The sequence below is a fragment of the Schistocerca cancellata genome, chromosome 3 (assembly GCF_023864275.1).
Source record: "Schistocerca cancellata isolate TAMUIC-IGC-003103 chromosome 3, iqSchCanc2.1, whole genome shotgun sequence".
Taxonomy (NCBI): Eukaryota; Metazoa; Arthropoda; class Insecta; order Orthoptera; family Acrididae; genus Schistocerca; species Schistocerca cancellata.
The window spans coordinates 78543833-78564711 of record NC_064628.1 but is presented as its reverse complement, the minus strand read 5'-3'; the positions used below and the strand labels follow the sequence as shown (position 1 = coordinate 78564711).

Sequence of the window (20879 nt, the reverse complement as noted above, 5' to 3'; positions counted from 1 at the left end):
CGATTCCATATTCTGCTAACAGTCATTGGATCTCGACCAACGCTAGCAGCAATGTCGCGATACGATAAACAGCAATCGCGATAGGCTACAATCCGACCTATATCAAAGTCGGAAACGTGATGGTACGTATTTCTCCTCCTTACACGAGGCATCACAACAACGTTTCACCAGGCAACGCCGGTCCACTGCTGTTTGTGTATGAGAAATCGGTTAGAAACTTTCCTCATGTCAGCACGTTGTAGGTGTCGCCACCGGCGCCAACCTTGTGTGAATGCTCTGAAAAGCTAATCATTTGCATGTCACAGCATCTTCTTCCCGTCGGTTAAATTTCGCATCTGTATCACGTCATCTTCGTGGTGTAGCAATTTTATTGGCCATTAGTGTAAAAGAAAAGACGAAATGTATCTAATGATTTGAAAAGAAATGCAATATTTCAGAAACATCAAGAGCTGTTGATAAAAAAAAAAACTATGAACTACCGGTTTCGAACATCTGATCAAGTTAAGGTATCATAAAATTATTTACAGTAGCCTTAATGTGGCACGAAATAAAATAACTATTCTGCGTCGATGACGTGAATAGTAAAATGCATTATGTTGTCGACTGAAAACTGGATTTATATAATTATTTAATCTTCGTACACTGTCGCACACAAATTCCATAATGTGTGGGGAGAGCACGCCGCAGCAGCGGATGCAACCTCTTTACAATCTAAATAGAGCACTTGCGACGGTAAACGAGAGTAGAACGTTTGAAATCTTGGAAATTTGTAGGTTACATTTGTCCATTACTTTGAGAGCCAAGTGAAGAAGTGTTTGTTCCACAGTTTGAAGAGGTAACGAAACAAACAGCAGAAAATTTCATAGTTGAAAGTAATCGGGAAATCTATATTAATATCTATGTCTTTCTTAATTCCACTCATTATAAAAAAAAGTTTTTCGAAGGTTCAGTGATTATTTAAATAATAAACTACTGCACTAGTTACATTTTTTGACACGTAGGATGACAGGTTTCTGCAAAATGAAGGAAGTGCAGTACATGTAAGCAGATGCATAAAAAATGCTATTTTCAGACTTAACAATCCAAAAATTTCAAGATTAATGTTTTCAAGATTAATATTTGTGGTAAGTCCACAAAAGGACGAAGCAGGGCAAGAGACAACAGGGAAACACACGCTTAGAAATCTCACTCAATATTAATGTAAATTTCGGCAGCACTTGAAAATTGGACTGAATTCGTGAAACGCATAGTAAAAGTAGCTTGTTCAGTACTTTATTCTTTAAATTTTTTTCTCGATGAAAGGAAAAAAGATCTAGGAAAAGCGCTAACAGATTGAATGTAAATACTGCTTGGCTTAGATAGAGTGAATTCTACAGTCAGGAGGATTGAATCTGTTTACGACAGTGGATAAACGTTAATTAACTACATCAATAAGTGCTGCTACTGACCATGAATAACGTATTTTTTTGTTGACTGCAGTGGCGCTGGATCGTGTTATTTTATTTGGCGTCACAGTATTACGTTGCCACACATGAATTATTATCATCAGACAATAGCACAGATAATTAATAAATGTTTATCTATCAGCAGCTCCTGGCAGTTGTGAAATATGACTTTTTTCAGATAATTATGAGCCGTGGTGCACTATCTACACAAAATATCCCTTTACGCCCACTCATTTTGCAAAGACTTTACGACAGAAATTGCACTGCGAAAACCACCGATATGAAGTTGCTGCTCTACTGAACTTGCCTTCTGAACCACACTAAGGCTACAAAATCGAGGACTGCATCTCGCTTTGTCCTAGAATCACAAAACTAAACAGGCAGTTGCACGACGTGTAGCAATATTTGATTCGACGGAAAACTGAAGCACAATAGTGAAACAGAACACACATTTACACCACGACGATGTAGCTACTTGATCCCAGCACGACTGTGTTAGCTTCGAAGCAACCGATGAACTGCGAACTGTGTGTTTGTTAGGATGTGTCCGCCTTAAGGCACCAAAACTGTCCAGTTGCTGCCGGCCGAGTTGGCCGATCGGTTCTAGGCGCTACAGTCTGGAACCGCGCGACCGCTACGGTCGCAGGTTCGAATCCTGCCTCGGGCATGGATGTGTGTCATGTCCTTAGGTTAGTTAGGTTTAAGTAGCTCTAAGTTCTAGGGGACTGATGACCTTAGAAGTTAAGTCCCATAGTGCTCAGAGCCATTTGAACCATTTTTTTGTCTAGTTTCTATTTATTGCTTGTTTTGCTTTTGTAAGCAGTCCTGTTCTTCTAGAGCACAACATTATTCACGGGCTAATGCCAATGTTTCTCTTTGGTCGGGGAGAAGTTTTCATCTTTTTGAACCAGACTGCTTCAGACAGCTTGTGCAGTTCTGCGTCTATAGCAGAAAAAATTACTTCACTTCTTAGCAGCGTTGACATTCAACAAGTTTTCATTTTCATTTTTCTTGCTTCAAGAAGTCATTTCCGTTTTCGTTCACTCTTAAACCAAAACTTAATCCAGCACTATTTTCATTCAGCCTGCTAGTAGTTTTCTACCTTCTTTTTCCTTTCATAAACAAAGCTGGGCCTCTCTTAGTGATATTGCTTTCTTTCGTACTTTCAGCTCTTGTTACGAAATTTTCTTCTATTTGTTTGGTTGCCTCTTCAGAATTTACAGCGCATACTTCTCTAGCGTTCTTAATTTCCCATTACTCTTATGATTGTACTACTTTACTTGGGTCATAAAGTTATAGTCAATATTTTACATATTTAGGATTTAAAACATTTTAATCTTTTTTCCATTGTCAAAGGCACACTACAGATGTCATTAAGGGCAGATTACGTTATCTTAAATTTTACTCTCACGCTTCCGTGTATGACTTTGATAAGTAGTTCAAAACTATGAGCAGAAAGAACTATAGCACAACAGTTCCAGTCTATCTTACTCTCTTTCGTTAGCGAATGCCTTACATTGTTTCACATCCATGAAGCCTCTCCTTTCTAATGCAATCTGCGAAACATTATGAACAAACGAATGGCATCCACGGATACTATAATATTTTGCAGTGCCCCTTTCGATCGTTCTATTAAAAATACATTAGCGTAAGTTACGTTTTGACAAAACTTAGTTATCAATAAATAATAATAACTAGCTGTAATATCAGGTGTTTTCCGGGTCAGAATATATCACGCGGTTGATGGCATGCGGACCATACTCCCTAATGGACAGACGTTTTGTTGTTGTTGTCTTCGGTCCTGAGACTGATATGACGCGGCTCTCAATGCTACTCTATCCTGTGCAAGCTTCTTCATCTCCAAGTACCTTCTGCAGCCTGCATCCTTCTGAATCTGCCTAGTATATTCATCTCTTGGTCTCCCTTTACGATTTTTACCCTCCACGCTTCCCTCCAATACTAAATTGGTGATCCCTTGATGCCTCAGAATATGTCCTACCAACTAATTCCTTCTTCTAGTCATGTTGTGCCACAAATTCCTCTTCTCCCCAATTCTATTCAGTACCTCCTAATTAGTTACGTCATCCACCCATTTAATCTTCAGTATTCTTCTGCAGCACCACATTTCGAAAGCTTTTGTTCTCTTCTTATCTTAATTATTTATCGTCCATGTTTCACTTCCATACATGGCTACAACCCATATAAATACTTTCAGAGAAGACTTCTTGACTTTTATATCTATACTCGATGTTAACAAATTTCTCTTCTTCAGAAACGCTTTTCTTACAATTGCCAGTCTACATGTTATATCCTCTCTCCTTCGAACATCATCAGTTAGTAAATGAGTTTTGCTAAAGTGTCTCATTTCCTAATCTAATTCCCTCAGCATCATCTGATTGAATTCGACCACATACCATTATCCTCGTTTTGCTTTTGTTGATGTTCATCTTATATCCCCCTTTCAAGACACTGTCCATTCCGTTCAACTGCTCTTCCAGGTCCTTTGCTGTCTCTGACAGAATTACAATGTCATCGGCAAACGTCAAAGTTTTTACTTCTTCTCCTTGGATTTTAATTTCTACTCCGAATTTTTCTTTTGTTTCCTTTATTGCTCGCTCAGTTTACAGATTGAATAACATTGGGGTAGGCTACAACCCTGTCTCACTCCTTCCCAACCATTTCTTCTCTTTCATGTCCCTCGACTCTTGTAACTGCCATCTGGTTTATGTACAAATAGTAAATAGCCTTTCGCTCTCGGTATTTTACCCCTGCCAACTTCATACTTTGAAAGAGAGTATTCCAGTCAACATTGTCAAAAGCTTTCTCTAAGTCTACAAATGCTAGAAACGTATAATTGATTTTTCCTTAATCTATCTTCTAAGGTAAGCGGTAGCTTCAGTATTGCCTCACGTGTTCCAACATTTCTACGGAATCCAAACTGATCTTCCCCAAGGTCGGCTTATACCAGTTTTTCCATTGGTGTGTAATGGATTCGTGTAAATATTTTGCAACTATGACTTATTAAACTGATAGTTCGGTAATTTTCACACCTATCAACACTTGATTTCTTTGGAATTGGTATATTATTATAATCTTATTGAAGTCTGAGGGTATTTCGTCTGTCTCATACATCTTGCTCACCAGATGGTAGAGTTTTGTCAGGACTGGCTCTCCCAAGGCTATCAGTAATTCTAATGGAATGTTGTCTACTCCCGGGGCCTTGTTTCGACTTAGGTCTTTTAGCGCTCTGTCAAACTCTTCACGCAGTATCATGTTTCCCATTTCATGTTCATCTGCGTCCTCTTCCATTTCCATTATATTGTCCTCAAGTACATCACCCTTATATAGACCCTCTATATACTCCTTGCACCTTTCTGCTTTCCCTTCTTTGCTTAAAACTGGTTTTCCATCTGAGCTCTTGATATTCATACAAGTGGTTCTCTTTTCTGCAAAGGTCTCTTTGATTTTCCTGTAGGCAGTATCTATCTTACCTCTAGTGATATATGTCTCTACATCCTTACATTTGTCCTCTAGCCATCCCTGCTTAGCCATTTTGCACTTCCTGCTACCCAAGGATTTCTACTAGTCCTCGTCTTTTTACCTACTTGATCCTCTGCTGCCTTCACTGTTTCATCTCTCAAAGCTACCCATTCTTCTTCTATTGTATTTCTTTCCCCCGTCCTTGTCAACCGTTACCCAATTTCTCTCTGAAACTCTCTACAACCTCTGGTTCTTTCAGTTTATCCAGGTCCCATCTCCTTAAGTTCCCACCTTTTTGCAGTTTCTTCAGTTTTAATTTACAATACAGTTGCACATATACAGCGTACGTTTAATGGAACTCAGACTTTTATTCCATTAAACGTACGATGTACCCAGTGTATACTAAATTTATTAAAGAACATTGCGATAAAATATCATTTAAATAAAGCAGGTCATAATGGAAAGTTACGTAATTTAACAACAAGTTTAGTTTTTACTGTGTGTACATATTTATATTTTCACTTTTTCACAGCACTTACTTATACGCTATATTTGTAGTTTTATTGTTCGGACTATAAATGAATAAACTGTGAGGTGATCCAATTAGCGAGTGCGTGATGTACAATTGGCAGTGTGAAAAGCTTGGTTCCTTTAAGTTAACACCACAAATCGGAATGTTTGGCCCTTTGCTTCATTGACTGTCCTGCCGTAAGCCAACTTTACTGGAAATCGCAATCGGCTGGAACTGAAGGCTAGTCTAGATGACATTGAAGGTATTCGCTATATAAATTCCTTTGGCCCTTTACCTTTTCTAGTCGTTATACTAACTTCGGTGTTGTAATTCTGCAGTTGTCCGATGCAGAATCTGGTACCATTGGTACAACAAGATACTTTCGGCGAATTCAGATTCTGTAATAAAATGACTGGCGAACTAACCTTCAATTTGAGCCAGTGTAACGGCATTCCTAGAACATTCAACGAATTTTAAAATCCAGAAGGAAAATTTACAATTCGGTTTCCATCAGTCATGGTATCGATCGACATGTAAATTTTCATTTCCTACGGAATCATCTCTTTGTCGGTCTTGTTGATGTCGTTGACAATTCCGTTTTTCGTCGCTAGAATAAATCGCTCCGTAACCACCTTCAATTGCTATAATTTTGACGATATACGGGTGTACTCCGTTTATAAGTTGTTCAAGTGTTTCAACGATGTTTCACAATCACTTGTCAGTATGATTTGGTCAGAATTTTCGTCTATTGGATAGTTGCGTTCTCCCATTTGTAAAAGGTTTTCGGAAAAATTTTGCTCTTTCGGCTCCCGAGGTTGGTATTCTCATATTCGTTGCTAAACAGATTATTTTTGCGTATTGCCAGACGAACGGCTTTTTAAGCAGGCGTTTATTTCATCCGCTGTCGTCCATTTCGGAATGACAGACAGCGTTTGACAAAAATCTCCTGAAAGTATTAGTAATACACCTTCCACTAAATCGCGTTATCTCGTAAGTCCCGGAGTGTTCTATTCAGTGTTTCCAGAGACTATCTGTGGGCCGTTGTACTTTCGTCCCTTATGACTGGCTCGCACTGTTCCGATATGTGTCCATGTAATGACGATTTTGTTTTGTCATATACGGGAAGTTCACATGCAGCTAGATTTAAAGGTAATTTTAAAGCACAATAAGCTGTTACGAGGTCTGATCAAAAAGTAAAGGGATTTTTTTAATTTTTCGGGCTTTGTACATTTGTTTATAAAGCATTTTTTGTCTTGTTGGTGTACATGTTTTTGATGTATGTTTGCATTTTCGGCTGTTTTAAATACTTAGTTTATTGTAGACAGTCGAAGAAGTTATACATGTTTCCGAGTACTCTGCGAATTTTTACTTACGAAACAGGTGAATCAAAGAATTTGCATTAAATTTTGCAGCACCACAGTCTAAATGTTGACTGCGGCTTTTGGCGAATTTGCTATGAGTAAGACAAGAGTTTACGAGTGTTATGAACGTTTCAAAGAGGGTCGAGAAGACGTTGAAGACGACGGCCGGGACACCCTAACTCATTGATTACTGATGATAATCTGAAAGAAATAAAGAAAATGGCTGGTCGGGGTGGCCGAGCGGTTCTAGGCGCTTCAGTCTGGAACCGCGCGACCGCTACGGTCGCAGGTTCGAATCCTGCCTCGGGCATGAATGTGTGTGATGTCCTTAGGTTAGTTAGGTTTAAGTAGTTCTAAGTTCTAGGGAACTGATGACCTCAGCAGTTAAGTCCCATAGTGCTCAGAGCCATTTGAACCATTTGAAATAAAATGGTTCTGGAAAATCGCTCAGTCACTATCAGAGATGCTGCTGATGAACTCGGCATATCCTTTGGCTCATGCCAATGTTTTCGGATGTTCTGTGCATGAAACGTGGAGCAGCAAAGTCTGTTCCGAAATTGTTGAATTTCGACCAAAAACGACGTCACGCGGACATCACTCAGGAATTGTTGAATGAAGTCGAGAACGGTCTAGAACTTCAATAGAAGGTTATAACGGGTGACGGAACATGGGTATGTGGGTATGACGTCGAAACCAACGCCCAATCGTCGTAATGGAAACTACCTGAAGAGCCAAGACCGAAGAAAATTCGAGAAGTTCGATCACATGTGAAGGCTCTTATCACTGTTTTCTTCGATTACAATGGGATAATGCAACATGAGTTCCCGCCTTATAGTCGCACGGTCAATAAGGAATACTACCTGGAAGTTATGCGCCGTTTGCGTGAAGCAATCCGAAGAAAACGACAAGAATTGTGGCAAGACCACTTGTGGAAATTACGTCACGATAATGCTCCCTCTCTTTCCTCAATACATGTTCGTGATTTTTTTGGCAAAAAAAAAAGACATTATGTTGCTCCACCAACGTATTAGCCGGATATGGTCCCTGCAACTTCTTTCTGTTCGAGGCTGAAGAGAACCATAAAAGCACGAGCTTTACCATCATGATGAGCTAAAAACAGAATTGCTGAAGGAGCCGAACACCACAACGAAAAGCGAGTTCCAGAAGTGCTTCCAAGATTGGCAAAAGCGCTGGCACAAGTGTATTATATCTGAGAGAGATCACTCTGAAGGGAACAAAGTCGATGTTGATGAATAAATAATGATACTTTAAGAAAAACAATGGGTAGTGTCTTGAAAGGAGGATATAAGATGAACATCAACAAAAGCAAAACGAGGATAGTGGAATGTAGTCGAATTAAGTCGGGTGATGCTGAGGGAATTAGATTAGGAAATGAGACACTTAAAGTGGTAAAGGAGTTTTGCTATTTGGGGAGCAAAATAACTGATGATGGTCGAAGTAGAGAGGATATCAAATGTAGACTGGCAATGGCAAGAAAGCGTTTCTGAAGAAGAGAAATTTGTTAACATCGAGTATAGATTTAAGTGTCAGGAAGTCGTTTCTGAAAGTATTTGTATAGAGTTTAGCCATGTATGGAAGTGAAACATGGACGATAAATAGTTTAGACAAGAAGAGAATAAAAGCTTTCGAAATGTGGTGCTACAGAAGAATGCTGAAGATGAGATGGGTAGATCACGTAACTAATGAGGAGGTATTGAAGAGGATTGGGTAGAAGAGAATTTTGTGGCACAACTTGACTAGAAGAAGGGATCGGTTGGTAGGACATGTTCTGAGGCATCAAGGGATCACCAGTTTAGTATTGGAGGGCAGCGTGGAGGGTAAAAATCGTAGAGGGAGACCAAGAGATGAATACACCAAGCAGATTCAGAAGGATGTAGGTTGCAGTCGGTACTGGGAGATGAAGCAGCTTGCACAGGATAGAGTAGCATGGAGAGCTGCATCAAACCAGTCTTAGGACTGAAGACCACAACAACAACAACAACAACAACAACAAGAAAAACAAAAATTGTCGTTAGTTTTTGATCACACCTCGTGATCGTGGTATGAGATTAACCACTAGACCATCAGGCCCGACACCATCAGTATCGAAGTTAGGGGATAAATTATATTGATGTAGTTTTTGCTCTTATGGTACTCATCGGTCCAAAGACCAGTCTGATGCAGCTCTCCACTATAGCCTATACAGTGCAAGTCTCTTCATATTTTCGTAGGTAATCGCGCAGCTACGATCTGTTTGCTCAATGTCGTCAAGTCTTAGTCACTCTCGAACTATTTTTACCCGCCTCACTTGCCCTTGTTACCAAATTAACTATTTGTCAATGGCTCTGAGTGTCTCCTATAAAAGTATCCTTCTGTTTAGCGAGCTTGAGCCACAGAGCTCTTTTCCCCAAATTCGACTCAGTTCGTCTTCACTACGGTCTCCCCATCTAATATTTAACATTCATCTGTATCACCAAATGTGGAAGGCGTCTATTCTCTTTTTGTCTGTATTATTCATCGTCCACGTTTCACTACACTCAAGATAAATACTTTAAGAGCAGACTTCCTAACACTTACGTTGGTATTTCATGGTTTTTTTTTTTTTTTTCAGAAGCACGTTTCTTGCCATTGCTGGTCTTCATTCTATATATTCTTTACTTCAGCTGTTGTCAATTTTCTTGCTACTCAAACAGAAAAACTGGCCTACTACTTGTTACTTTAATTCCCTCATCAAATTCAATTCTGTTACACTACACTACTTTTCCTTTAATGTCGTTTCTGTTCATTTTATAACCCTTTTCATGACGCTATCCACTCCGTGCAGCCGACCTTCCAAGTCCTTTACCATCTCTGACAAAATTCCTATGAGATCAGTAAAGCCTAAAGCTTTTATTTCTTCTCCTTCAAATTTAATTCTTTTTCTATTCTTTTCCTTGGTTTCCTTTACTGCTTACTCAGTGTACGGATTGAGTAACATCTGAGTAGGCTACAAACCTGTCTCACTCCCTTCTCAACATCTCCATCCCTTTCATGTCCTTTAACTCTATAACTGCTGTCTAATTTCTCTACAAGTTGTAGATAATCTTCTGGTCCACGTATTTCATACCTGAAAAGTTTCTAGCTCAATATTATTCAAAAATCAACACCTATTTCTTTCAGGCACTATTTATAATGTATATGTTGTACAGATTTTTTGTTGATATCAGGTAGTGCAGCACACTTTCTAAACAAATTAGAATTGTTTTGAATATTTTTGAACCTGCTTAGGATTACTAAAAAATCACAAAGAAATTGATGCAATTTTCTTTCCAAAATGCTCCCTCTAATTGAGGTACCATTTAATCCAATGTTATACATTTGAAGGAGAGCAAATTTTTTCCAGGTATGCATGACATGATGACTGAGGTACCAGACCTATTTAATTCCACCTGCTATGTATATTACAAGGATAAAAAAATATCACGTCCTACATTTTAATTTTTATAATTTTTTCCTACTAAAAATGTTATTTTTTCTATAATTTAGTTGATTCTGCAATAAAGCTTAGGTCTATTACATAAGTATGGACTATTGCAAGTTATAGAAAAAAATTAAAGCAATGCTTTATAAACTTTAGGAAATATTTGTACCTAAATTCTGAAAAATACAACTTGCGGGAAATTGCGAATGAAGATATGAGACCAATTAAACTGTGCCTCAGAACAGTCCTGAGGCATATTCGATGCCCTGCATCATTTCTTCATCTTCAACCTTTCACTTGGCATTCCTTTTAGCACTTCTTGTTCTTTGCTAACTTGAAGAGCGAATCTTTTAACTTCATGCACCCATTGTCTGCCACACGCAAGCAATTGATCTTCCATATTAGAGCCACATTTTATGCCTAAATTTCTCAGGACTTCCAACCTTCCTATCACTCCATCATTGAAACATATCACTGCATCTAGCACACCAACTTTTAATGTATTTAGTCCTACAAAAACATTCTTGGGTAATCTTTCCGATATGCAATGTCTGAAACTTTCATTTGTATTCTGAGTGCCCCGGTGAAGACATTTACTAAGCAAAACAGGGTCACTCAGGTCTCTAAAAATTGGTTTTATTTCATTCGTAACAGGCTCAGGAAGAGAATGCTTATGATGGTATAGTTGATCACTTTCTTTTGCTTTTTGGTAACCACACCAAGAATCTTCTCCTTTAGGGCAAAGTCCGTGAACAGGGTGGTCATCTGTGGACAACTTATGAAAGCAGGTGGTCCATACAGCTTTTCTCATTGCTGTAACATCATTCAGAGGTGCAGTTCTTCTAATGGCCGGTTCATACTAACTCTGAAGAAGGTATATTTCAGTTTCTGTCAACCTGCCTCGGCCAGACACAGATTTTCCATCGGATAGCAACTTTTATTTCATTTCTCTTCGTAGCTTCCTCAATCTAGCACCCATCCTTTTTTGCACATGTCCTCAACACTCCAGGTTTGTTACCAAGGTATCAACATTGAACTCATTAAGTTTGCTGAAAGCTTTAGAGTCCCCATCGCCTAGGTACTTCGTATATCTAACGTTATAAACGGGCACCGACCTCTGAAATATTTGTAGAGCTCCATCACACTCCATATCTCCATCATAATTCTTCTTCAATATGTCCTTTAGTGTTAGCATGGTGGGTGTGGCAGTACTAAGATAAGCACTCAACATCAACAACTTTTCCATTCTCCAGAGAAGTAGCACTTACAACACCATTCAAGGAACGATGTCCTCGACGTTGCCACGTCCCATCAAGTGCAACAGCAATGTCCCTGGTTCCAGTAATATTTACAGTTTCTTCTACTGCACGTTTCATAGATGCTTTAGACACAACCGTCAAGGCACCTAAAAGTATTTTTATGTACGTGCTGAACCTACTGGGAGGAGGAGGAAGGTCCATCAAACCACAAAACCTTTCAGAAGCCTTTCTCCTTTTTCTGTTGCACGCACTGTATACACTAACTTCAAATTTAGGTCATATGAATTATGCACAATGTCCGAAGTCATTTTCGAGGTAGATTTATTCCGGGATCTAAACAGAACAACTAATTTTGATGCTAAACCCTTCCTGCTACTTTGTTGTTCAGTTATTTCCAGACAGCCTACACCATCACATTGTTGACATTTCGCCACTTCCTTTATCAAAGAAGATAAGATGCCCACATCAACAACAACAAATCCACTGCAAACAGAGCCATTGGTAACACAAAAATTTGAATCACCAGGAGGCGTGTCATGTGGGAGTTTCTACCCTGGAGAACTCATACACAGGTTCAGATAACTAACGGGTTTGCTGCCGGGTGACGTCGTCAACCACCGCCGATATTTCGACAGGATCACACCTTGCCATTCTCAAGGCACAAATCCAAGGAGGAAGCAATGTGCAAGGGAATTTAATACCTCGGTTCACAGAGGAGAAACAGGGAAGATACCACACACAGAACAAGTAACCGTAGAGTAACACACAACCAAAGATAACCAACATCAGAAATATCAATAGTGACTATTAATCAACAGGTGAGGTAGCACTAATTCTGTCCCTCTGTTTTTTGATGAGAGACAGAGCCGAATTCCATGCAGCATTTAAACAAAATCCACCATCTCTGCTTATGAGGTTGCTTGATAGTTTGATTTCAACAGCTTCCTTAATAACACTATCCCACTAGCTGGACGTGTGTTCCATAGGATGACCGGTGTCAAGGCAATGTTCTGCAATAGCGGATTTGTTCGTCTGTTGTAAGCGTGTGTGACGCTTATGTTCAATACACTGGTCTTCCACAGTCCTGATTGTCTGATCAATATATGACACGCCACAACTGCAAGGAATACGATAGACACCAGCCTTACGCAAACCAAGATCATCTTTTACGGACGCCAACAGGGCCTTAATCTTAGAAGGTGGTCGAAAAACACATTTCACAGCACATTTCCGTAAAATACGGCCAATCCTGTTGGAAATGATTCCTGCGTAGGGCAAAAAGGCCGTAGACTTAGGGGCCACTTCGTTGCTGTCGTCACTCACCCGTTGCACAGAAGGCTGATAGCGCAACGCACGTTTGATCTGCCTCTCACTATAACCATTCTGACGAAAGGTGACTTCGAGATGTGATAGCTCAGCTGCCAAACTTTCAGGGTCTGAGATAACGTGGGCCCTGTAAACCAAGGTACTAAGCACTCCTTCATGCTGAGCTGGATGGTGACAACTATCAGCTCGCAGATACAAGTCAGTGTGAGTAGGCTTCCTATAAACAGAATGTCCCAACGTAGCATCAGTCTACCTTCTGACCAAAACATCGGCGGTGGTCGACGACGTCACCCGGCAGCAAACCCGTAAGTTATTTGAACATTCAATTCGCCGGGCAAAGTTAAGGTCTCACTTACACAGGTTACTTTAAACTTTTTTTGTGAACTTATTGCCACGGAATTTTCTTTTATTGAATTTCTTGGTGCGTGGCATAGTTCGTATTTATTGCACACTAAAGGATATGTACTTCCACAAATAAACTCCTGGAAATTGAAATAAGAACACCGTGAATTCATTGTTCCAGGAAGGCGAAACTTTATTGACACATTCCTGGGGTCAGATACATCACATGATCACACTGACAGAACCACAGGCACATAGACACAGGCAACAGAGCATGCACAATGTCGGCACTAGTACAGTGTATATCCACCTTTCGCAGCAATGCAGGCTGCTATTCTCCCATGGAGACGATCGTAGAGATGCTGCATGTAGTCCTGTGAAACGGCTTGCCATGCCATTTCCACCTGGCGCCTCAGTTGGACCAGCGTTCGTGCTGGACGTGCAAACCGCGTGAGACGACGCTTCATCCAGTCCCAAACATGCTCAATGGGGGACAGATCCGGAGATCTTGCTGGCCAGGGTAGTTGACTTACACCTTCTAGAGCACGTTGGGTGGCACGGGATACATGCGGACGCGCCTTGTCCTGTTGGAACAGCAAGTTCCCTTGCCGGTCTAGGAATGGTAGAACGATGGGTTCGATGACGGTTTGGATGTACCGTGCACTATTCAGTGTCCCCTCGACGATCACCAGTGGTGTACGGCCAGTGTAGGAGATCGCTCCCCACACCATGATGCCGGGTGTTGGCCCTGTGTGCCTCGGTCGTATGCAGTCCTGATTGTGGCGCTTACCTGCACGGCGCCAAACACGCATACGACCATCATTGGCACCAAGGCAGAAGCGACTCTCATCGCTGAAGACGACACGTCTCCATTCGTCCCTCCATTCACGCCTGTCGCGACACCACTGGAGGCGGGCTGCACGATGTTGGGGCGTGAGCGGAAGACGGCCTAACTGTGTGCGGGACCGTAGCCCAGCTTCATGGAGACGGTTGCGAATGGTCCTCGCCGATACCCCAGGAGCAACAGTGTCCCTAATTTGCTGGGAAGTGGCGGTGCGGTCTCCTACGGCACTGCGTAGGATCCTACGGTCTTGGCGTGCATCCGTGCGTCGCTGCGGTCCGGTCCCAGGTCGACGGGCACGTGCACCTTCCGCCGACCACTGGCGACAACATCGATGTACTGTGGAGACCTCACGCCCCACGTGTTGAGCAATTCGGCGGTACGTCCACCCGGCCTCCCGCATGCCCACTATACGCCCTCGCTCAAAGTCCGTCAACTGCACATACGGTTCACGTCCACGCTGTCGCGGCATGCTACCAGTGTTAAAGACTGCGATGGAGCTCCGTATGCCACGGCAAACTGGCTGACACTGACGGCGGCGGTGCACAAATGCTGCGCAGCTAGCGCCATTCGACGGCCAACACCGCGGTTCCTGGTGTGTCCGCTGTGCCGTGCGTGTGATCATTGCTTGTACAGCCCTCTCGCAGTGTCCGGAGCAAGTATGGTGGGTCTGACACACCGGTGTCAATGTGTTCTTTTTTCCATTTCCAGGAGTGTATATGTAGCACTTGGACGACAAACATTCAGTAACGCGTGAACAAACTGCTTCAGTAAAACAAAAGTAAATACTAGCAAAGATAATCATTTAAAGACACTAGAAACCTGCATTGTTACCAACATATACAATGTATCATACGTATAATCGCTGGAAACAGGAAGTTCACGGTTCTTTTCGAACTAATACTGGTTTCTGTAACAGAAATAAAGCGGGTGTGGTGGCATACTTGACCATAACTTTAAAATTTGGTATATTTAGGTCATTTTTCATTTCAAACCCTATAATGTATATATCAATGTAATCAGGAAAGACTGCAGAATTTAATAAAGTCATAAAAAATTTCGATTTTTCCGTCATTCGTAAGTACCCTGTATCCTTAAGTAATTTCAAAGATTATATTCCAGCCGACATGGTGACAAGTTGTAAACATAGTTTTCCCTTTCGTCAGTATTTATTCTAAACAAAGTTGTAGGGCCCGAATGGTCTCGTGTGTTCCTACATTTCCCCAGATCCCAACTTATCCTCACACAGGTCAGCTTCTATCAGTCTTAGCACTCTTCTGTAAATAATTCTTGTCAGTGATTTGTAGTTTGAGGGTTCTGTAACATACACACCTGTCAGTACCTGTCCTCCTTGGAAACTGTTGGAATTATTACATTCTTCTTGAAGTCTGAGGGTATTTTGAATGTCTCAAATATCTTGAATACTAGGTGGAATATCATTGTCATGGTGCACTCTTCCAGTGATCTCGATAATTCTGATGGAATTTCATCTTCATCAGGTACCTTGTTTTGACTTACGTCTTTCAGTGCTCTTTCAAAGTCTTCTTCCAGTGTCATGTCTCTAATGTCTCTGCATCTACTCGCTCTTCCTTTTCGGCCATCAACTTTGTTCTGCTCTAGCTGTTACCCTCAGCTGCACTTACACATCAGTTATCTTATTATGATGAGTGATCGTAAGTTATTGTATGTTCAATAATGTCAGCTGCCCTCACTTATAAGCTTCTTTAAGCAAGCATCGTAGTGCGTCACCCCCGCCCGTTTCCCCAATTGTCTCAGTGCAATGCATGGACATGGGAGGAGCGCGCAATTTTACATCTTGATGTTGATGGAGCTATGCTTTACACAATGTATATACAGGGTGATTCAAAAAGAATACCACAACTTTAAAAATGTGTATTTAATGAAAGAAACATAATATAACCTTCTGTTATACATCATTACAAAGAGTATTTAAAAAGGTTTTTTTCACTCAAAAACAAGTTCAGAGATGTTCAATATGGCCCCCTCCAGACACTCGAGCAATATCAACCCGATACTCCAACTCGTTCCACACTCTCTGTAGCATATCAGGCGTAACAGTTTGGATAGCTGCTGTTATTTCTCGTTTCAAATCATCAATGGTGGCTGGGAGAGGTGGCTGAAACACCATATCCTTAACATACCCCCATAAGAAAAAATCGCAGGGGGTAAGATCGGGGCTTCTTGGAGGCCAGTGATGAAGTGCTCTGTCACGGGCTGCCTGGCGCCTCGGGTAGTTGACGTTCAGGTTTCATAACTAACCTTTTTCGTAGGACTCTCCATACAGTTGATTGTGGAATTTGCAGCTCTCTGCTAGCTCTGCGAGTCGATTTTCCTGGGCTGCGAATAAATGCTTGCTGGATGCGTGCTACATTTTCATCACTCGTTCTCGGCCGTCCAGAACTTTTCCCTTTGCACAAACACCCATTCTTTGTAAACTGTTTATACCGACATTTAATACACCACCTATCAGGAGGTTTAACACCATACTTCGTTCGAAATGCACGCTGAACAACTGTCGTCGATTCACTTCTGCCGTACTCAATAACACAAAAAGCTTTCTGTTGAGCGGTCGCCATCTTAGCATCAACTGACGCGGACGCCTAGTCAACAGCGCCTCAAGCGAACAAATGTACAACTAAATGAAACTTTATAGCTCCCTTAATTCGCCGACAGATAGTGCTTAGCTCTGCCTTTTGTCGTTGCAGAGTTTTAAATTCCTAAAGTTGTGGTATTCTTTTTGAATCACCCCGTATTATGCACATATGCGACACATGTAAGAAAGGACACATGAAAAAAAGGTATGCATTCCCTAGTTAACCATCTTAGGAGTATTTTCTTTTTCTTTATTTTCTAGAGTAGTCAATATTCTTCCTCAGGATTGAAGCAATCCCCATACCAAATTTAATCGAAATCGGTTCAGCACTTTAACCTTGAAAATGTAACAGGCTGAGTTAATTTTGCATTGATAAATTTTAAAATACGATATCTTTGATTTCGTGATTGAGTTTTGATGAAATGAAGCCTAATGTTGCTCCAGGCTACGCTTAAATTACCTATGAAAATGCCACGAAAATTCGTCTAGTAGTTTTGGAGATTAATGTGTTCAAACAGACCCTTTTTTTACCGTTACCCGATTTTGATAAAATAAGGCCTGTACGTTGCAAACGCTGCCTGTGAAAACCCCATGAAAATTTGTCTAGCGCTTTTGGAGATTAGCGTGTTCAAATAGACAGACAGGACAGCTTTATTATTAGTTTTTCCCAGGATTAAACTGAAAACAGTTTCCATCCTCTGGATCCGACAAAGGATTCCAGGAAGCTGCCCTTGGTTGTAAGACAAACGCTAGAACTGGCAATCCTCTCCCAAATATTTTCAGTTGGAATTGCCTCTGCCTCACTGCCAGTTTGCCTTGGCGTGGTATTTGACTCATAAATCGCTTATTCTACAATGGGTCATTACTCGAACAGCCCAATACCTAAAGAACTAAAAGTGTAATAAATAAATAAGTAAATAACGTTAATCCATAATTTTGTCTGCAAGTTCGTTTCCTTTGTTGTGTGCTCTTCTATATATTTTCTCCAGTTTCAGCCTTCCCTTCTTTGCTTAATACTGGGTTCTCATCTGAGCGTTTGATATTCATACAACTTCTTCTCTTCTCTTCAAAGGTTTCTCTAACATTCCTATAGGTGAAATGTATCTTTCTCACAGTCATACACTAAATAGTGCCTGATAATTAGTGAAAACAACGTAAATTACAAGCAATGCCTCCAATTCGAAAGCTGCAGACAATATTTTTCGTCAGTTTCGCGTTCAGTGACACTAAATTAACTAAATTTAGCTCATTTCATTTCGAGAACATTTTGTGTGTTGAATAATGACATTCCATGTGCAATGTGCAGTGTACGCTTGCAGAGAACCTGTAACGATGTGTGTTCTTGTTTGCAGTAGAATCATGGGGCACGAACGTGTACTGCTGCGCGGAAGATGCGTGCAACGGCGCCCCGGGCGCAGTTAAGAAGCCCGCCGCCGCGGCCACGGGCGCTGCTGTCGCCGTGCTGGTGGCGCTCCTAGGGGCCGGCGCTGGGAGGCTGCTCATCTAGGAGCCCGCGAAGCTACGGACGTCGGCACTCTGAACCAAGCGACGTTCAGCAGTCCGGCCAACCGAGAAAGCAGATCTCCGCCATGCCGGCAGCCGTGGCCACGTCTACTTACAACACCACAGGCGGCTGTCTTAACATTTGCGCCGAAATGCACATACCGTACGAGGTAGCCCAAAGATTTAGTCACAGAGTGAGCTAGCACTGCGGTCCAATTACTTAGAGCTGTCAGAAACTTGGCGCTCTTGCTACCGCCGGCATTACAACCCGTGAGATCTGCTTCCTCTTTCTTGCTGGACGAGTCACACTAAATTTAAATTTGGATACATAATATATGATCTTAAATATACCGTGAAATAAAAGTAACTATATTTAATATCTAGAAATGTGAGTGGTATAAAAGATGGCTTCCCATTATTCTTTATCACTTTTCAATTAGGATTTGGTTTTTCTCTCTCATTTAACCATCACAATAAATATATTTTATGGAGTCATAGAACTGTTTTTCGAAATTTTAAATGTAGAACTTTAATTTTGTGGATTCATAACAGAATTAGTATTGGCGTATCTACCGAAATCACCTATATTTCCGTAATACACAGACTCCACTATAATTACAAGATACTACTTTTGTAACTTGTATTTTAAATAATTATTCCTTATGTTTAACCTCCCTGTGATTGTAAGGAAATGTTCATATTCTAATAACAGTCTATCATCTTGAATGATGCTGGAATTTGTATATATTTCACACTAAACCGTAAAGTATCGTTATATTTATGACTATAGATCGTGATTTGTCAGATCATTTGCTGCTTTTAATGCTACAATGCACTCAGAATGTATAAATATGTAACTTGTAATTTTACCATAAATAAAGTAATTGCATCACATTAAAAATTTAAGATACTGTGAAGTACATGACACGAAGGTATAAGTAAGTAAAGCTTGATACACTGCAGAAACTTGCTATAAAACTGTTATTTAAAAAGAAGTAATTCGACCAAGTAGCATCTTCTGTCTGTGTATAGTTGATGCCTGTAACTTTATATGATTAGTGCAGAATTGTGATTTTTATTCCTGGACATTCAATTTGCCAGCAGTGTAGTGGTAAAAAACGTCAGTAATCAGCAAGCGCTTCCACATTACTCTGTGCGTCACTTTTCAGATAATTTGACATGTAGCACTAAGGAAAGTGCACACTGGGAATATTCATTCATCAGCGTTTTTCAAAAAGCACCTGAGTTTAGTTGATTCTTGTTTCATAAGCTTTGAAAATATTTTTTGATAAGAATGGCTTGTTGTCAGAAGTAGTCTTTAATTTTAATTTGTGTATTATGCACAGTATTAAAACTCTGAAAACACTGCAACAATTCTAAATAAAATATACATATATATTTTTCTGCTACATATCAGTGTCTAGGACAGCATTATAGATAACTATAACTTTCATTTACTGAGGTAATTTATGAAATTGTTTGCAGTGTAATAGTCCTTGAACATTTTTGGAGAACACTTACTATTCCAAAATGATTTTGTGCTAAGCAGTGGTTAAAGAATTAAATGAAGAACTAAAACAACTGCTGGTTGTTAATAACAGATATTTTATGAAAAATCTTATGCAATTTTGTTTTTAGTGTATTAAAATTAGCACTTGTGTTGGTACTGTGGCATCTGCTACTCTGTTATTAAAACAAAAACACCTAAAGAGCGTTAGTGTTTATTGTAAGAAATTAATTTTCAAATATCTTATGAACATTCAAATGATTCAGAATATTTCATTGAGAAAACATATTCTAAATAACCTCAAATTTAATCACTAGTTTAGGAGAAATCTTTTCAGAGAAAATTAATTTTGTTGCTATGAAATATCATATATAGGATAAAGTAATGAAAGACTTGACCAGTTAGAAACTAATAAGTATAAGTAATGGGCTTTTTATGTGCCGCTCTTATTTAAGGTATGCATTAGTAATACTTTTAGAAGATTTTTAAGAAAGGACACATAGAAGAAGTTTCACAGTTTTAATTACGATTTCTGGCGTTCCTCTTGTTTTTATAATAACATCCAAAGCACCTGTACTAATATTCTTATGTCCATCTGTACTTGTAATATCGTTAGTATTTTTTTAAGACGTCGCTAAGAGCGATTTTCGACAATTTCAAGCTGTGGATGCCATCAATAAGAGCCATCGAGTTCTGCATAACGAATTAATGTCTAACGTGTGTGGGGCCTTGGTAGTATATAATGTGTTGAAGGTTCTGACAGTTCTTTTCTGAATCGCACTTCAGTCAACATGCACTCATGGCAAGCATCTTTATTAACATGGAGAACCTATTTCAGAACTGTCGGATCCTCTCACAATAGCTATTTTATTTTGTAAAGATAACTCTGTACTTATACTAGAATCTATGATCTGTTTCATGTTCACTGTTTTTAGATAATAAAATTATTCGACTGTTTTCAGTACTTGCTTTTATAAGTTCATTCAATCTCACTTAAATACTCCGACATAATATGTGGTAAGAGCCTATAATCCTTCTGAAATGTTTATGTATATGTTACATATTGTGAGGAAATGAGGTAACATTAATCACACTGGCAGTAATACGCTCAACCCCTGACATCGATGAAATTATGTACTACTGAAAGATAAATGTTAAAAGTCGTGAGAAAAAAATATTTGAGAACTGAAAGGAAAGTCTCATTAACTGAGAGCTTAAAACAAATACGTT

The 20879-nt window shown here is 40.0% G+C and overlaps 1 protein-coding gene across 1 annotated transcript in view; it reads left to right on the top strand.

Annotated features, from left to right (window-relative positions):
- LOC126176125 (uncharacterized) overlaps positions 1 to 20606 on the top strand; it is a 272990-nt gene extending 252384 nt beyond the window's left edge. The window contains exon 4 of the mRNA XM_049923263.1: positions 17992 to 20606. Coding sequence (XP_049779220.1) covers positions 17992 to 18146 — 155 coding nt within the window. The 3' untranslated portion in view covers positions 18147 to 20606. The remainder of the gene's footprint in view (positions 1 to 17991) is intronic.
- Positions 20607 to 20879: the final 273 nt, after the last annotated feature.